We start from the raw sequence: 19,222 nt of genomic DNA, 5'->3' as shown, positions 1-19,222 counted from the left end.
CGGCGGTTTGGTTGGGGCCGGTTACTGAACATGGATGCATCACTATGTTGACTTGCTAGACTATACCGATTTTGTAGAGGAAAATACAAGGAGGTCAACGATAGTAGAATGCGGTATTATGCTCGAAAACAAAACAAAATACCGCGCTTCGAATAGCAACCCAAGAAAAAGATTGCTATAATTGCGACGCTGTAAAACAGTAAATAAAGGAGGTGTCAGGTTGTCGCGATTGTCAACGCTAGAGAAAGAGCGTATTGATGTACATGTATATGCACGATATGCGCAGCGACGGACATTTAAAAGCGTTGAGAAGGCGATGGGTTAGCAAGCTGAGGTACTCTTTACTTCTTATGTAACTCGATCTGCTTTAGCATTATATGAAACCGTGATCGTAATGAAGAGTGGGGCTAAGTAGTTTGCGTAAGTGCGAATTGTTGGGGTAGAAATGTTTGACAAATTGAGTTAGTCCTATGAAACGATACCTATAAGCATGATTTGAATACAGCAGCTCAAGAACTATTGTCATAATTCATTGAAATAGCATGCTGTTAGCTAACTTTAAGGATCCTGAATCATTATATTTGTTGTGCAGTACAACCCACCCGTACGTGACCATCCAAACAGACCAAGAAGAACAATACGATTTTCATACCAGTGCTGTGTAGATTGTCCCGGAAAGTCCAATGGCAATGTTGCACCAAAGCAAGGGAGCGTTGAACACTGCAAAAGGTCGTTTTGGCGAAAATAAAATAAACAAAAGATAAATGGTGGTGTGCTCCGTTCTTGAAGCGCGCTGACTAGGATACAAACAATGCATGTTTGTGTGTTCAGCACACGCACTCTTCGCTGGAGGCCTAACAGTTTTAAGAGACACTATTTTTACGGAAACCAGTAATTGTTGACGCAGAAAGAAAGCAGATTGTTGAAAGCAGAGAATCTCTCTTCACACACGCACGTTGTTGCCAGGGGGGTTAATTTTTTTATTTTCCACTCTTCTGAACAGAAGTCTAACACCGCCTATGGCGTATATGAAGTCCTCTGGGCGAATATAATAAGTTTGTTAGGGCAGCAGTATTTTTACGGCGACCAACGTGCAGCCGGTAAGTTTTAGTAGGGTAATCGGCAATTATGATATTTAAGGTCGCAAAACTGCCTACTTCATTGCGTGGAACGTTGTTGTGGAGGGCAATGGATTTGTTTGGACCATCTCGCATTTATGTTCAAATTAAACCTAAACTAATTGCGCGAGCATTGCTGCAATCGGGTCTACATTGGTGTAGCTGGGAGTTGAACCCACAACCAGCTGCTCAGCCGCAAAAAGTCAGAGCTGCTGAGGTGGTACATTAATTTCCCTTATGTTGCCGCATCAAGGCATGTAGGACATGCGTAGTACATAGGAGGCACTTGTCGTGTGTTGTTACGGAGCCAATTCAGAGAGCTGCCGCTAGGTGCAGACCCCACCGAAATCCACACCGATGAAAGCCGCGTCGGACAGGACACTGCGCTTGCGCTGCGGAAATCATGGTTCCAGAAATATGTCGTGGCCTACGTGAGCCACCCTCTCACAAAAACAGAGTCGAATTACGTGCTTACAGAGTCCAAAATCAAGAAAGGTGCTGACAGATGGAATAGGACACTGTGCTATAAAGTTTGTAAACGTAGATAAAGTGCCTCAGAAAGGCTGGCCAACGTTTCGACAGGAGGACCTATATTCGCCAAAGGCGGCCTCGTCATCCTCGGCATGTTAGTCTTAAAGGGCTAGTGCAGTGACGTCACGTGCGGGTGCGGTCGGTGGTTGCTTTTTATACAGGGGAAACTTCAGAGGTAATGGGCGCTGTCGCCTGCCGTCTGTGAGCGTCGTTCCCCAGAGGAGGAGGCAAGAGCGGGAGAGTGGGAAGGCGGGGAGAAAAGAAAAGAAAGAAAATGAGAAGAAAAAGCGAGGGGACACCAAAAGAGAAAAACGCAAAACAGAAAGAACAAGAGAAAAAAAGGAAAGAAGGTGGCATGGGATGGCGTTGGGCAAGCGAGAGGTTAGGGATCATTCAGCGGTGTCGCTGGCGGCATGTTTTTGTGGCAGTAGAAGAGCCTGTCAGGCAGTCAGTGCGCGAGTAACACAAAAAACAAAAAAAACATGAGTTGAAAGGGTGACTTGCTTAGCATAGCAGCAATGCGTTGAGTAATGTTGAAGTAGCTAAGGTGACGACAAGGAGTCTGCGGTGCAATGTATGGGGGAACTGAAAGGCAGCGGCATCGTCTTTCAAGGGGCTTTAGACCCAGTCGCTAAACGCAGGTGTCGTTACGGCGGTATCCAGACATGGCGATACCCTGTGTGGAGGCGCCGAAAAAGGCATATTGACGTCTGGGACTTCGGAACGTGTTCGAGAGGGTGTTTAAAAAATATATATATAAAATGAAGAAAGGACAGGGGGGAACGGAAACCGAAATAACAAATAGGAAGGTGACGTGCGCGAAAGGGGGCGGGGGCAAGTGTACATGGGAAAGGGAGGTCGTACTGTTGATATAAACTCAAAAACCTGAAAGTGTATTATAAATTGAGTAGTGGGCAGGACAAAATTTTCCAAATGGAGGAGTAGGTGAGTTTAATAATTGAGATTAGCTCGTGGCATCATGCGTTGTGTACCTTGGTTGATGATGTTTCAATTTCAGATTTAGGTTACCGCTTTTAAATATTCTAAGTTACCACACGCCATAGTAATTTCTGTCTGTTGTTGGCAGTGAAACTTGTGTATGCGGTATGACTCCGCATATTTCCTTTAGCGAGGTGAACGGAAATTTCTTTGTAGTATATGGAGCCTTGCTTTGTCAAATATATGGCCATGTTCATTAAAGTGGTTGGCTACTGCTTTGGGTAAATTGTGTTTTGTGTCTGGGCGGTGTCCGTCGAATCGTGTATGAATTTGATGTCGAGTTTCACTTATGTATTGTTTGCTAAAAGTAGGTCATTCTAGGCAGTGGACTACATTGCTTGATGTGCAGGTGAAAGCCTAAGTTACCTTGTGTGCGTAATTCGTCGCTGTACTTGTTACTGTTGCAGTATATTGAATATGTTTGCATGTAGAGCACCTGGGGATGCCACAGGGACTGGTCCGAACTTTCTCTTTGTCCTTAGTTTCGCATGCACAAAAATATCTTTAAATTTAGTGTCGGGTCTGTAGGCTACTTTAGGGGGGCCGGGCAAAATCTTATTAAGTTTTTGTTTGCTGGTGAGAATTGGGTAATATTTCCTGATGATGTTATTCACGTTTGGCAGTGCGTTTGAGAATTTAGTAGCAAGATGAGGCGTTGTCCTTGTGATCATTGGGCGGGGATTGAGAACATCGGCTCGATCAAGTTTGGTTGCAGTGGTGTAGGCTACTTGAACGTCACTGTTTGGGTGGTCCCTCTTTGATAGGGTTTCTTTAAGGGGATCGAGTCTATCTATGTAGTCTTGATTTTCAACGCAAATGCGACGTAGTCGTGTGGCTTGGCCTTCAAGGATGCCTTGTTTGCAATGCCCTCGACGGTGGCAGGTATATTCTAGGTACCATTTTTTGTCGAAAGGTTTCCTTTGCAGCGTTGTCTTTAGCCCCCAATTGTCTATGTATGTTGTTGTGACAAGAAAGTTTATGCGCTCAGTTGAGGATTCTCATGTGAATTTTATTGTTGGGTGAAAAAAATTTAGAAATGCTACATATTTATCGAGACTGTATTGACCACGTCCCCATATTATGAGTATGTCTTACATTCCTTAACTACTACCGTGGTGACTTGCCAAAAGCACTTGCGTCATTTGTACAAGACACGCCTCACCTCCTGAGATATACAGAGAACATATTAATACTAAAGGCACACTACCCCACAACACAATTCACTCAACGCTAGACGTCATGGCCCTGTACACCGACATTCGAATCATTGATGGTTTTCAACAAAACAAACGCTGTCTAAACACAATGCACAATACTCTACTGAAGTCTACCTGTCTCTCATAGAATTAGACCCAACACAAAACTACGTCGAATTTGGGGAGACTTATTACCTACAGAGAGATGGTACAAGCATGGGTACGCCTTTAGCACCAACATACGCGAACAAATTTATGGGGATTCTAGAAACAGATTTCCTATCGCGCTGCACTGACAAGCCCCAACATACCTACGATATATAATATATAATATAATATATGGGGTTTTACGTGAAAAAACCACTTTGTGATTATGAGGCACGCCGTAATGGGGGACTCCGGAAATTTTTACCACCTGGGGTTCTTTAACGTGCACCTAAATCTAAGTACACGGGTGTTTTCGCATTTCGCCCCCACCGAAATGCGGCCGCCGTAGCCAGTATTCGACCCGCAACCTCGTGCTCAGCAGCCTAACACCATAGCCACTGAGCAACCACGGCGGGTAGTACGATATATAGATAGCATACTCATAATATGGGGACAAGATAAAGACAGTTTAGATAAAAATGTAGCATTTCTAAACTGTTTACGCCCAACAATCAAATTCACATCTAAATCCTCAGCTGACCGTATAAACATTCTGGACACAACAACATACATTGCCAATGGGGTCTAAAGACAACGCTCTATAGGAAACCTTTCGACAAGCAACAGTACCTAGAATATAACAGCCACCATCCCAGAAATTGCAAACAAGGCATTGTTAAAGGCCAAGCCACACGACTACGTCGCATTTGCGTTGAAAACAAAGACTACATTGATAGACTCGATCCCCTTAAAGAAACCCTATCAACCAGGAACCACCCAAACAGTGACGTTCAAATAGCCTACACCGCTGCAACAAAACTTGATCGAGCCGAGTTCCTGAAGCCCCGCCCAATGATCACAAGAACAACGCCTCTTCTTACTAGAAAATTCTCAAACGCACTGCCAAACGTAAATAGCATCATCAGTCAATACTACCCAATTCTCACCAGCAAACAGACACTCAATAACATTTCTCGCAAACCCCCCGCCCATTGTAGCCTACAGACGCGACACTCTTTAAAGGTATGCTTGCGCATGCCAAACAAAGGACAAAGAGGGAGTTGGGAACCGGTCTCTCTGGCCAACATGCAAACATACTCAATATACTGCTGCCGTAAAAAGTACAGCGTCGAATTATGCACGCATGGTAACTTTGGCTTTCACCTGCACATCAAACAACGTTGTCTACTGTATATATTGTGCTGCTTCTAGCAAACAATACATAGGTGAGAGTGAGGAACAAATTCATGCAAGAATCAACGGTCATCGCGTGGACACAAAACAGAATTTACCTAAAGCAGTAGCCAGCCACTTTAATGAACATGGTCATATATTTAACAAAGCAAGGCTCTATATACTACAAACAAATTTCTGTTCACGTCGCGAAAGGAAATATGCGGAATCATACCTCATAGAAAAGTTCAATTGCCGACATCCGACGGGAATTAATTTGGCTCGTGGCATCTTAGCATCCTTAAAAGGGGTAACTTAAAAGGGGTAAATCTGAAATTCTCATATGACAACCCAAGGCACCAAATACATTATGCCACCAGCTAACCTTATATGTTAAGCTCACCTACTCCTCTATTTCGAAAACTTTTTCCTGCGTACTACTCAATTTATTGTACTCTTCCAGGTTTTTACGTTTATATCAACTGTACGACCCCTTTTTTCATGTAAACTTGTCCCCGCCCGCCTCTGCTCACGTCGCCCTCCTATTTGTTATTCCGGTTTTGGTACCCCCTCTCTTTTCTTTTTTTTATAAATTTTTGAAACACCCTCACCAATACATTCGGATGTCCCAGGCGTCAATATGCCTTTTTTGGCGCCTCCACACAGGGTATCGCCATTTCTGGATACCGCGGTAACAACACCTACGTTGAGCGACTGGGGCTAAAGCCCCTTGAAAGGCGATGCCGCTGTCTTTCAGTCACCCCATACATTGCACCGCAGACTCCTTGTCGTCATCTTAACTACTTCAAGATTACTCAACGCATTGCTGCTATGCTACTCGAGTCACTCTTTCAACTCATGTTTTTTTTGTCTTTTGCGTTGCTCGCGCACTGACCGCCTGACCGGCTCTTCTAATGTCACAAAATCATCCCGCCAAGGACACCCCTGAATGCTCCCTAACCTCTCGTTCCCCAAGGTCCTCCCATGCCACCTTACTTTCCTTTTCTTTCTCTTGTTCTTTCTTTCTTTCTTTTTTACCTCTTGGTGTCTCCCGTTTTTTTTCTCATTTTCTTTTTTTTTCTTTTCTTCCCGCCTTGCCACTCTCCCGCTCTTGTCCCATCGTCTTGGGAACGAATCTCACAGACGTCAGGTGACAACGCTCATTACCTCTGAAGTCTCTCCCTTCATAACCAACCACCACCTACAATACCCGCACGTGACGCCACTTCACTAACCCTTTAAAACTAACATTCCGAGTATGACAGGGCACTTTTGAATAACATAGGTCCTCCTGTCGAAACTTTGGCCAGCGTTTCTGAGGCACCTTCTCCCTGTTTACAAACTTGCTCACATAGAAAGCTATTTGCCATCATCTCGGCTCTAGCTAAATTCAGGTCTTATCTGTACGGCCCCCCTTTCAACTGACCATCATGCCCTTTGTAGGTAGCACACCCTCAAAGATCCTTCTGGCCGCTTTTCCCACTGGGCCCTGAAGCTACTGAGTGCGATATCCGCATTTTGTCTTGCTCTGGCCTCAAATACGCAGATGTCGAAGCCCTTTCATGCTCACCGGTATCGGCCGACAGTGCTTGCATCTCCAACCTTGAGCGCAAACTTTCCCCATCTGCAATACTGAATATTGCTTCGGAGCCGCACAAAGATTTTTGGGTTAGTGCTCTAATGAGCATCCTTTCTCACCCCTCCACGTTTTCACAGTTCCCTGCTCTTCACCACGAGGCTGACCACTTCCTCATTCGGGATGGTCTTTACCATCGGAAGCACTTCTCTGATGGCCGTAAGAGGCTGCTTGTTCTGGCCAGCATCCTTCGTGTCAATATATGCGTCGTTTTTCACGCAGACTCACAATGCGCGCATTCCGGCCTCTCCAAGACCTACGCTCTACTGCACCTGCAATTTTATTGGCTTGGCATGTATAAATATGTGCGAAAGCTCATTCAATCTCGTGCTCAGCGCCAACTCTGGAAACCAGCTCCCAGAAAACACAGTCCGCCGAAGCCCATTCCGTGCCCTAGTGGACCCTTTGATTGTTGTAACATCAGCACATTTGGCCCCCTTCCATCAACTCCAGCTTGTAACCGGTGGGTTATCCTCACTCTGGATCACTTGCGCCGTTATGCCTAAACAGCCACTCTATGGTCTGCCATCGCCCCCCGATGTGACGATACAATTATCAAATTACGGCATTCAGTTCTCGACCACGGTGCTCCTTGTGAAATGCTGAGTCATAGAGGTTGCGTATTCCTTTGCGATGCTTTAAACGCCCAACTCGATGAATACCCATTCGTCCACCGTACATGCACACTGTACCACCCGCAAACCAATGGCATGGCAGAGTGCTTTAACCGCACCTCCAGATAGATGCGGTCAAGGTACCTCGCGTCTGAATATTCTAATTTAGATCAAGTTATTCTTTTCGTAACATATGCTTACAATACCGCGGCACGATATACTACTGGATTTTCCACCTACTTTCTTCTATACGGGGGAGAACCTTCTATTACTTTTGACACTATGATTTCTTACAAGCCTGATGCATAGGAAAGTACCATGCACTCCGAAGCACCTCGACGCGTCGAGGGAAGCAACCGGCTTGCCCCCTCATGTTCTACCGAGGGCCTGCGGCAGCAGCAATCCCTCGTACCTGACGACCGTTCTCCACACACTTTTTCACCTATTTTTTGGGCTGGCTTACGCAATTCACAACCACACCAAGCCTCTCCAATAACGTTGTCGCTTTATTTCGACGGCCCTGCCACGATCTGGAGCAAACGTCCTCGATTATTTACCTCAAGTAGCCACACACGCCCTTGACAGACCTGCGTCGTCGTGGGTACGAACGCGTCAACGTTCATCGCATTAAGCCGCACTGTGAACCACTTAACTTGTCTAGCCTTCGCCCTAAGCCGCAAGCAAGGCGTCTTTATTTGAAAGTGATTGTAGCAAAAAAGAGTGGCTGGTGCCTAAGCAACGTCGCCACTTGCGTGAGCTCGTAGTTGCTGTGCTTGGCTGGGCATCTCCGACTGCCACCCGGTCACCCGCGTTCCGTTGCAATGAAGCCCTTTTCTGCTAAATAGTTTCAATTTAATTATTCATTTCTATAACAAGAACATCACGGTGGCAGCACCGTGTCAGCACCGTGTGTTTCACCAGATAAACCGCAAAATCCAAAAAGGGGGGAGTGGGGTTGCCTTCGTTCGTGGCTTCGATTCCCGTTAAGAATTATACAGGGTTCAAGTATTAATCTACCTCTCCACTACTGCGCGCCTTCCAACCGCCATGTAACAACGCATCCTTGAACCACAGAAATTACATCTTGGTGTTGAGACTGCAAGCACATTGAGTAAACTACAGCTATTCGAATTAGTTACGTAGACTAGGCGAATGAAGTTGCGCGGAGTGCAAGTGCTAAAGTCAGTCGCGTGGCGCAAGATACGTGTAACTGGATTCCGCTTTGAGAGTCATTCTTCCCGCAGTGTATCTGCGCTAATGACAATAAACTGACGCTATAATTTACAATCTTTAAAATCAAACGAAAAGCATCACACGCGTAAATCAGGTTCGAGCAGGTTTGGCCAACGCGAAAGTTTTCCACGCGCCTGTTTATTACCTTTACATTTTCTCGGTATTCGCGAAAGTTACACGGGCGTCGACTTGACTCAAATGCGTAAAAGCAATCAGTATGTTTAACGTTAGCGGAAATGGCCTAGATAACTGTGCATAAGTTTAAGACATTTTCGGTATTAGCCAGGATGTCGAATATCGGCACAGCTGCCGTGGCATTTCGGAATTGTTTTTCTTTTATTTCCCACAAGGGCGTGCAGCTTTGCTGAGCGGCGCAGCTTCTTCACTACATGCTGCATTTGTACTAGAATACCATTACGTTCACATGCCTGTCTATTATATTTGAGGCATGTTCCATAAAAGCTGTGTACTTTTTCGAACAATTATTGTCTGCAGTTCAACCTCGTTGTATCTTATTTATTCCTTGTATCCTTATTTTTCATGCGAGTATGTAGTTTTCTAGCATCACGACATATGTTCAGTTTAACGACGTTGATACTGAACGTATATTATTTCGGTTCGTATTTTCTCTTGGACCATATCCTCCATTCATCGACCTCTTAAACTCCAATCCGTTTGCGACAATAATTGATACGTACCTTTGACCAGCATCACTGATGCTGCCAAAATAGAAATAGCGCCGATGCTTTGCTGGAAAAAGAATGAAGAAAAATTAACAAACAAATACAAAGTTCAGGCAATATTTGATTTTATTGTGCGCTAGAGATCTGGTTGGGCATTCGAATCAGTACTTGATGTACGCGGCATTAGGCTTTGCAAACCTAAGACTTGCAAGCGTGAGGGACCTTATTCCAGTGAACGTTTTTCAGGCTCGCATACAACTTGTATTTGCATGCTACTCGCCCTTTGTGCTTGTAGAGTTTGGAACTGCAGGGCCATGAGAGCTCATCTTTGAAATTGAAAAAGTTACGTGCAGACTTATCATTCAATTGAAGGCAACATAAATTCCTTGCTAAATGAGAACACGGTTGGCGGATTTTTCTGCCCTACGAAACACCTGTATAACACAAATGGAAGTATAAGAAAGAATAGTAGTTACAAAACATACACACAATATAGTCGTTGCTTACGGCATAGGGTTAAATCACGCGTCATCTACAGTATAACCGCGTGAAAAACTGACGAGAAAACTTATTTTCGCTTTTTCTAGCCCGTCAATGTACTTTGTGCCCGATGAAAATAATTTTATATACTTACCGTAAGAAAAATGTAGATGACGCACGCCGCCAGAGAAATGGCTCTGTTGAAGCGCCAACGAATGTACTGCAAAAAAAGGGTATTGTCTTCAAGCATGCTGAATTAAAACATAATTCAGGCAAACTTGCATATGTTAGAGCCACTTGAAAACTAACATCTAGAATGCATTACCTGCAGCGTTGTCTGAAAGTAGCGAGACTGTCAAAGTGATTCGTTCATTTCACGCTAGAATCTAGATGATGAATCTGGGCCGGTATTACCGGCAGCGCTGCGAAATGTTACATAGAAGTACAGCTGCCATCGTACTTGTAAATCTTCTGGTACTTGACGGCGAAATATGTGGCTGCGAATGGCAGAGTAGATATTGCATATTTAGTGAAATAAATTACCAAGCATTGGACATGCATCATATTTATTGTCGTCATAAAGCGTTTTTGGCATCGCCTCATAAATGGCTCTCTTATTATTCATATTAATCTACATCGTCTATCAACTCAATTTTATCTTCACAGCCTTATAGAATACATCTCATAGGTACATTAGGCATCTTAGTTAGGCCCTATAGTTTAAATCTCAGTAATCTCAATGTGGACATCATTCGTGAACTTTACACAGTTCCAGCTGACCATGTCTGGTGCTCTTCTGCGCGACCAGAAACCAACCGCGACAGCAATATATTCTAAATTCACACGAAATGCTTGTAGTATTGGGGTAGCATCAATGCCATTTAACATTTGCTCATCAGATAAATATTCATGAGTCGAGCGCTCGAAAAGGACGCTGGCAAAACTCGATAGAATAACCGCAAGTGGTCGTGGTCATATGGGACAGCATCCTGGGGAGATAACTTTTAGATATACTTTCACTTTCACGGAATTTCGCGGGACGTGCGCAGGAATCCCGTGTGGTTGCTTAGTGGCTATAATGTTGTGCTTCTAAGCAAGAGGTCCGGACGTCAAATCCAAGCCTCAACAGTCGCGTCTCGGTGGCGGCAAACTTCAGAAACACCCCTGTGCCGTGGTTTGGGCTCCACACTAACCAACCATCAGGCGGTAGAAATTAATCTAGAGTTCCCCACTACAGCGTGCCTCATAATCACATCACAGTTTTGGCACGTAAAAATCGGAGAATTTATTAGGCATGAAATGACTTTAGCTCCCATTGTCGACGACCTTCAAGTGACATTGAGCCAAAAGCCAGCGACATTACTCGGGCACTCAAACATGAAGACCCGGGCAAGTCGCGAGACCCAAGCGATAGTATTCGGGCAACCAGTCAGGGCCGTATTACATGCGCTAGTTACTTTCCAAACAACTTACAAGAAATACTACTTTCTAGTTGTTCCTAATGTTTGTTCACAATACCACTCAAGCTGTAACTTCTAGTGCGCTGAAGTTTATCTGTCCTTTCCAATGGCTACATTAAACGAGGAGACACAGAGCAGTATACAATGGAATGCCATTTTTGGCGCTGGGACAGAGTTGCCTGTGCTATTTTCAACGCCAGTGGTCCGTGAATTTCGCGGCGCGTCCGTCGCATGCACCGCGGACGCCTGTTTGACCGAGACGAGACTTGGGATGAGGTTCTCTGTACGACAGGAGACTATAGCGCTCATATGGCCCAATGCATAGTATGGCGTAGTGCCACGTGCGGCGGTGTGGTGTGATGCTGTGGGGTGCGCCGTTTCGAACATGCTCTATAACCATATAAGACTGTGGCTGGTATCATCTCCAAGTAATTTGCTTTGCCGGTAGTCATTTCATGCTTACACCTACTGTCGATTACGGGAGAGCCAACTTCTTTTATTTTAAATTTTGAGACTAGCACTGGACGCGTGCTGTGTCTACGGGCAACAGCGTTATGGCCCTGTGCCAACTGTCCTCGACGCCGGACACTTCGGGCTGGAATGACATGAAATCTAGCAGAAGGTAAAGAATCTCGGAATGTGTGTATGCGAGAACACCGGTCCTGCAGCTACCGGCTAATCCGAGAGACATGCGAATCTTAAGGTGAGAAGATTAGTGTTGCTTTGGTTCTAATTGGGGGGAGGGGGCGGGGTAGGAACAACATATCTTGTTGCAGGTGAACCAACACATACATCAAATGTTTGTGGCTCATTGTTTGTCGGGGAAAGGCTATCCACTGTCCGTAAACCGGACTTTGCAGCCTTCGGTATCATTAAGGTCTGCTTCGAGCGGTCACAGTATGAGAAGTTGTTAACATATAAATGCATTTGGATTTGAGGTCATTAGTCGTCAGTTATGGTATCAAAATCAATATTTGCACATGTCCACGAGAAGGACATTACAGATTACTAATTTGTCATCACCAACGTCGTTCAACGCAGAGCGCGGAACTTCCAGCTTTAAATATCTGTAATGGTGAAGCCTAACTGTTTCTGTGAGAATATTGCAGTTTAACATGCCCAAGGAACATGCTGGCTATGACCGTTGCAGGAGGCCACAGAGCATCCTGCGACCATCTAGGGTTATTTGATGAGTAGCAAATCAGAGCACACAAGTATATTCATGAAATTAGCACGCCTAGGATACCTCACACATTCTACGGTATCCATCCAGCTGTCTATCTATATTACTCACCGTTTTCACACTGACTTGGGCAACGGGGTTGTCTAATGCGCAGACCTTCGGGTTGCTACGCTGAGGGAAAGAGGCTCGAAACCAAACGCCTGACTAACTTGGGTCACTGATTATGTTCGCTCCTCAATGAACCTCTTGGATGCCAACTTGGGCAACTGGGCATGTTCCGCTCCTCAATGATACTGTTTGAGGCCCACCTGGGTCACTAGGTGCCTGCAATCGTGTAAGTGCTGCCCATTGGATAAAAAATAACTCATTTGCGGTTCTGGGAGGAGTCAAGATTGAGCAATATATATTTTGACAAAGTTTTGTGTTTATATATTCGCATGCGCATCACGCGAGAACGGCCGGTGGGGCTGATAAGTAGGGCAGCGTGTCCAGAAAGCAGCGCGAGTGGAGCCCGGTTGTGCACACGTCTCATAAAAGACGCGTTTAGGCGGCGGCACTACGGATGTGTCGTGACACTTCGTAAACGCTCAGTGTGCCAACGTCGACAGTCATCGTGAGATAGACTGCGGGAATTCTTATCGCATTGCAGCCTCATCGAGAACTGTCCACTGAGGCCAGGAATCAGAGCCGAGACTTCGTGCTTTGCCATAGATAATCATATCCACTGAGCCACTATGGCAGGTTAGCCTAAAGGTCCTGGAGTGTAATTTCAACCAGAAGTAGATTTCGCTAAATACATTTGCCCTTTCACTTTATCAGCGTAATTCTGAATTACGGGTCCCTAAAGTTAGGTCTAGTAGTGGATGTGCCATGATGCTTAAACTTTGTTTTCATAACTTTCCGTGCAGGCTTGATAAAGCAACATTGTAACGAGAAAAGGCTATCCTGCGCGAAAGCGACATCGCCATCGCCGTACGCTTGTGCTTGCTCCTCTTGCCTGAACATCTGCTACCGCTACACTTTTGTCCACGTCCCATGGCAGAAAACCTTTCTCTAATGGGGATCAACGTCTCGTGGACGCATGAACTCTGGAGCTCCACGCCACCTGGCACCATCACCGACGACACAAGTACCACTCCTCCGACAGCATCTTGTATGTGCGGATTCCTTGCGTCGGCAATGCAACTTCGTTTTCACTGACACTCTGTCAAAGACATCGAAGATGGGATTTCCTTTTTTGAATGCTCGTACAAGTGGAAGACTATAGCAAGCTTAAGAACACAATTATTTGTCTGTCGGTTGTTGCGAACCTACGGTACATTTAGCCATGAAGTGTGCTTTATTTCATTGCCCGTATTTTAGAGCAGCGTAACTGAAGTTTTTGGTCATCCAGCAGTAGAACGCTTCGTAAGCACCGACGCTTGCATATTCCATCCCAGCTGGTTGGCATGAATTTTAAGTATTGTATTTAAGACATCGCCGACCCTCACATAGTGTGTGAACGCGTCAAAACGCGTCAAAAAGAAGCTACACAACATACAGGAAAGAGTTGAACAGGAAGCATTGCAATTGCTTGTATCAAAGAGCCCTCGCACCATCGTCGAAAGTATCGAGCTCAGAGCTTCAACGAGCCACTGCTCGTGACTTTGCATCGTTCATATTACGGTACTTCGTTATCCACCATAGTGCCCCTGACAAACTCCTGCGCGATAAATACTGCGACATAAATTGCGGTGCTTTCAAGACCCTATTTGATTAGTGCCCAATCATCCACACTATTACTACAGAATACCATCCCCAAGTCAACGGCATCACATAACGCTGCAAACGCACATACCCTCTAGTCATTCGAATTGGTAGCAGGTCCTTTGTTTCGTCACCTAGGCTAGAAATAGTGCACCGGAAATGACTATTGCATTTCTCCAGTTATTTGTTCAATACGCACAAAGCGCTTCTAATATTTTGGACACAATCCTTTCAAAGAATCTAGAAGCATGCGGTTTCAGAAGCTGCTTGACAGCAGCAATCCCGTCTACCGGACGACAGTTGTCTTCTCACTTCTTCCCCTGACTCTTTCCTTTAGCTTACGGTACTCTCTGCGATACACTATACTTGCTAATAAATACTATGCCCGCTATCGCCATGTGCAGAAGACATCCTCCATTCATTACCTCATGGAGCCAATCACGCCATATACAGGCATGCTGCCATTGCAACCGCGAACTTGCGAATGTTCGACATGAAGATGTGGTCTGATTATATTCTTGTGTCTTGTGTAAAGCGACAACATTTGTATTTCTTTGTGCGCGGAGGCTGATTGTAGCGAAGAAGAGAGGTCTGTGCCTAAGCGGCATTGTTATCGGTACAGGGCCCTGGTTGCTACTCCTAGGTAAACATCTAACCTTTGCGTCTCCTACTAGTTTGCCGCCCTCACCCGCCCCCCCCCCCTTCCCATCGCAATAAACCTAATGTCAGTACTTTTATTAGAGAAGGTTCGCCATATGTGCAATGTTTTCTTTTTCTTTATTAGCAAGCGATATTGCTTATGATAGTCTCTGTTGCATAGATGTGTTGCCGCATCGCAGGCTCTCTTACGTCTAGAAAATGGCAATTCACATAGGGAAGATTTTTTCGGCTAATATGCGTTGTTTCCTGGGATGAGGACATTCCATGTGGGCATCCAGCCTAGATATGTATTGCTACACGCATTGTATCTTCATTGCCCATATGACCTTTGTTTATTACCGACATCATTGCTGCATATTTGCTCTCGTGAGTTACACTTGTTACGTGGCAATTTCAGCAGCCAGTTCGAAAAGAACAAATACATTTCTAAATGTGTTTCCTGCATGTAGAAAGTTATCAATTTTTTAGTCACAGCGCAAAAAGCACAAGACGCGATAAAGTGCTACAAAAGGTGATAGTTTACATAACTTTATCAAATACTGCAGCTTAAAGCCTCACTACTCCAGGGCTGATCCCCTTATGAGGGAAACTCGCCAACTTAACAGATGTCTTCTGCATGTTTGTCTCGCATTTTGTTGTTGTCTTTCACCAGTCAATTATCATAATTGCAATCCTGAGTGGAAAAGCACAACACCTAGCTTTCAATAATAGAGGCTGGGAAATTTCGACTATCCGAATACTGATCGAATACTAATGTTAAGTACGCATTATCGAAATAAATGTGGTATGGTAAAGCAAGTGCTAAATTTTGAAGCAGATATATTTATTTTGATATTATTAGGTACCATACCTTTACAGATGTAGTGCAAAAAAAGCAATGAACTATTATGAAAAAAGTAACCGTTTTAAAAACAAGATCATGAAATGTCATAAAGAACTGCACGAATAGTTTCTCAACAACTTTTGAGACAGGTTGAAAATTAGCTTTCCTAGAGAGACTGGCGTTGTATGAGTAGCTTTGCAACACCGATAAGGAAAAGTTGCCGAAGAATGATCAAAACTTAGGAAAGAAGAAAAATCATGCGCGTTTGAGCGCTTGTATGTCATAGAAACGTATAAAACAGACACCTTTGCACACGTCCACAACGTATAGGTCATTCATCAGCAAAAAAAAGAAAAAAGGCATGGCAGATTGCAGAGTAAAAGATAAAAGTACTGCAGGAATATACGGCCAAACCACTAAATTCCAGTTTGCAAGCAATAGTATGTGAAAAGTTGTCATGCATGCTACTGCTGCGAAACCACAAAAAATACTTCCGTTACCAATTTCGTTTCCGCACTGCTACGGAAACTTCCGCCGTTATCACGAATCTGATGAAATGCTTTCTTTGGCGTGCGGGTAACCGCAGCCAAATTATACCATTCGATTCCTGCCAAATATTTGCTTACCTTCAAACGTACCAAAATACCGAATAGTTCATTTTCGTATAATAGTTAGTCTGTAGCATTTGATTCGCATTCGAAACTTCAAATATTCGCACACCCGTTTCTAATACCTGACAGTTTATTTCGTACGAGCAGCGCTCAGTTTAGCTAGGCACTTTGCATTTTATAACTGATATTATTGCGGTAAGCAGAATGTGCCGAGGCTACTGAACCGCGACATTTCTGGTTATCATGCCGAAAAGAGGAACTGAAGCTCCTTGGGACACCGCAGCAATATTAATTATGTTCTGCGGAAGAAATACAATTATGTAGCAATTTGCTTTTACCTTGGACAGCTAGTTACAGAAATCGCAGTGGTACTTCACGGAACAAAGCCCAGCTTTGGTGATCCTACTTTTTATCAAGGAAGTTGTCGAGCATAACAAGATTTAACTTTTTTTTTTCAGGTCGTTCCCCGTCGCGACTACAGGAGACGCTCGTTGTTGTTCTCTAGAGTTGTTCTCACCTCAAACACTGACGTAATTTGTAGCCCATGGAGCAATGGTACGATGACTTGTGTAGCCAGAGGCAAACACAGCAGCGGCGTCACGGCCCCTAACGCTGTGTGCCAGCCGTAGGCGTAGAAGTGCGCCGGGAAGGCTACCAGCGCAGGCGATGAGTAGATGGAGGCCACCGACGAAGCCGCCAGAGGCAGAATACCGAGTGCTCGATTTCCAAGGAAGATTTCGTCCTTCGTGGTCCGACTACCAATGGCGTGTCCACTCTTCCGGAAGGAGAAGTAGAGGCCCAGCGATAAGTTTGCTGCGACCAAGGCTCCGAACACCGCGTATTCCAGCAGTAGCCCCATTAAGCAAGGCTTAGGCGAGGAGTTTCATGATGAGTGAGAGGTTATGCTTGTTATAATGCTCTTAACGAAAATATATCGTAGTCCACATTAGACATGCTCAGGAAACTGCATGTTCATCGTACCAGAGTGTCAGAGATGTGAAATTTCCGAGAGATGTGCAAACTCTGGTTTGACCTAATTTCCCAGAACATCTGCTACAGCGACTCAAAAAGCCTCTCCGTGTTATATGAACAAGGTTACAACCGTCATATATAAGTGAATTACCCCCAACACTCGAAGCAAACGCTTGACGGAAAGGTGTATGTACTGGTGTGAAGTGCTATTAAAACGCCAGCTGCTCTATGCGGCTGAATAGCAGTCCCACCGGCTTTTTGTATTTTTTCTTCGTTGTTGCTCACATGATTCTGGCGTGTGCACTGAAACTTTGCGTCTAACTAACGTTTTCAGCTTCCGGTAGGTTTGTTAAGCTTACGCGAAAAAAAATGGCCATTACCACGTGCTATGTTCTCGCGGTTCCTTGCTAAGCCGGTTGTACCTGTCAGTGGCGTTAATGACGTTTCCGGTAGATTGCCTGCAAAACGTTTCAGCAGCTATGAGGGTGGTGTGACATTCCCCGATATGCAACAATCTCTGCTACTAAACGAACTCTAATCTTTGAAACTGCGAGCGTAACATTTGCTTCTGAGCCCTGCTATTGATACGAACACGAGCACGGGGAACAAATTAAAGTAACCCCACTGCAATTAATACTTATGCTGCCCCTGTATCAGTCACTCTACGCAGTAACTACATCTCACTATGCCCCTTCGGCTTGGTCACCCTTTCTTAAATTGCTTGTGTCGTCTTTTGATTCAGAAGTGTGACACCTATGAATCCGTCTTCCTCTGCGTGTAGTTACCTTGCCTTTGCTTATGAGTACAAATGCGTTCCTAATGATATGACAGGTTCAAATAGTTAAAAGTAACATGAAACATATTATAAAAATATGCTGGCTTGAAATAGCAATCCATGTATTTTCGGGTATCACGTTGGTGGTCTATCTGCCGCATGGTGCCTATTGAACGGGTTGCGTGTTTGTTTCTAGTTTTAATACTTATTCGTTGTTGTCTTTGATGAACGTTCAGGAAGGCACTGCCATTTTATGCATGTACTGTTGTTTATTCTTCAAGAGACAGTTATACAAATAAGAGCACTTCCTTTAACATCCTAATATCTCGTCAGAGCGACCTTTAACAGGTGCTTGAGCACCAGCTCCTCCAAGTAGTCCAATCAACCAGCTTCCCTCAGCCCCGCTTCCCCCGCCGAGACGGCCCCCCGGCAAGCCCAACCAAAGCCGTAAATTCTAGGAGAGTCTCGGAGTACAGGGAAGTCATCGGCGGAGGGATCTCCCGTTCCGTTTTTACGGCAGGTCATCTGGAGTATCACAATTCATGATACAAACAGAAGAACCAGACAAACACAACAAAAGAACACCAGTAAGTAGAAATCTCTCAACAATAGTAGTTCTCGAGTTTGTTTTCCTCTGTTCCCGCGAATTTTCCTCCTTATTCAGTTTCTGCTGAAATATCAGTGCGGAGAAAGTTGCGAAAATGCCCCTTTCATTTATTTAAACATTCCTTTCACAGCTTTCCGTCTGCGAGATTTCAATGACCATGCAACTTACGGCAGAAGGAGTGGCGTGAGCGGAACAGGCCGTCCCACTTCACTGTTACTGTACACCAGATTCAAGGCCACAGTGTGTGTCCGTTCAAGAACCTGGCCCAAATAATGGCTCACTCACCGTCTTTATCTATCTGCCAGCGTCACTACCTTCTTACGCCGGAGCACGCCTACGAGCCCACAAGTCTATACTCCTACGATATTTACATAGGCCCATATCACCGTGTGTATGATTACTTGCCCACAGCCGTTCCTAGTTTGAGCAAGTTTTAACGCTGTCGCGTTAAAAAGCTCGTGTTGCCGAAGAGCCGGCGTCCGCGTCCCGCGTCCGGTGACCAGACGTTGTTTCGGCAAAAACTATTTTCGTACCATGCGTGCCATCCTTGTGACGCAAAAAGTCTACTGAACTAA

The 19,222-nt window shown here is 44.9% G+C and overlaps 1 protein-coding gene across 1 annotated transcript in view; it reads right to left on the bottom strand.

The window, feature by feature from the left end:
- The window catches only part of LOC135914485 (sodium-coupled monocarboxylate transporter 1-like), a 117,379-nt gene extending 100,149 nt beyond the window's left edge, over positions 1-17,230 (bottom strand). Inside the window, exons 1-4 of the mRNA XM_070522779.1 lie at positions 16,811-17,230; positions 9,965-10,030; positions 9,346-9,397; positions 653-720 (exon numbers count right to left, since the gene is read on the bottom strand). Of these exons, the coding sequence (XP_070378880.1) occupies positions 653-720; positions 9,346-9,397; positions 9,965-10,030; positions 16,811-17,152 (528 nt within the window). The 5' untranslated portion in view covers positions 17,153-17,230. The remainder of the gene's footprint in view (positions 1-652; positions 721-9,345; positions 9,398-9,964; positions 10,031-16,810) is intronic.
- Positions 17,231-19,222: the final 1,992 nt, after the last annotated feature.

This window comes from Dermacentor albipictus, chromosome 8, assembly GCF_038994185.2.
Source record: "Dermacentor albipictus isolate Rhodes 1998 colony chromosome 8, USDA_Dalb.pri_finalv2, whole genome shotgun sequence".
Lineage (NCBI taxonomy): Eukaryota > Metazoa > Arthropoda > Arachnida > Ixodida > Ixodidae > Dermacentor > Dermacentor albipictus.
Note: the sequence above shows the minus strand (reverse complement) of the source record. Positions and strands in the feature narration are given on the sequence as shown.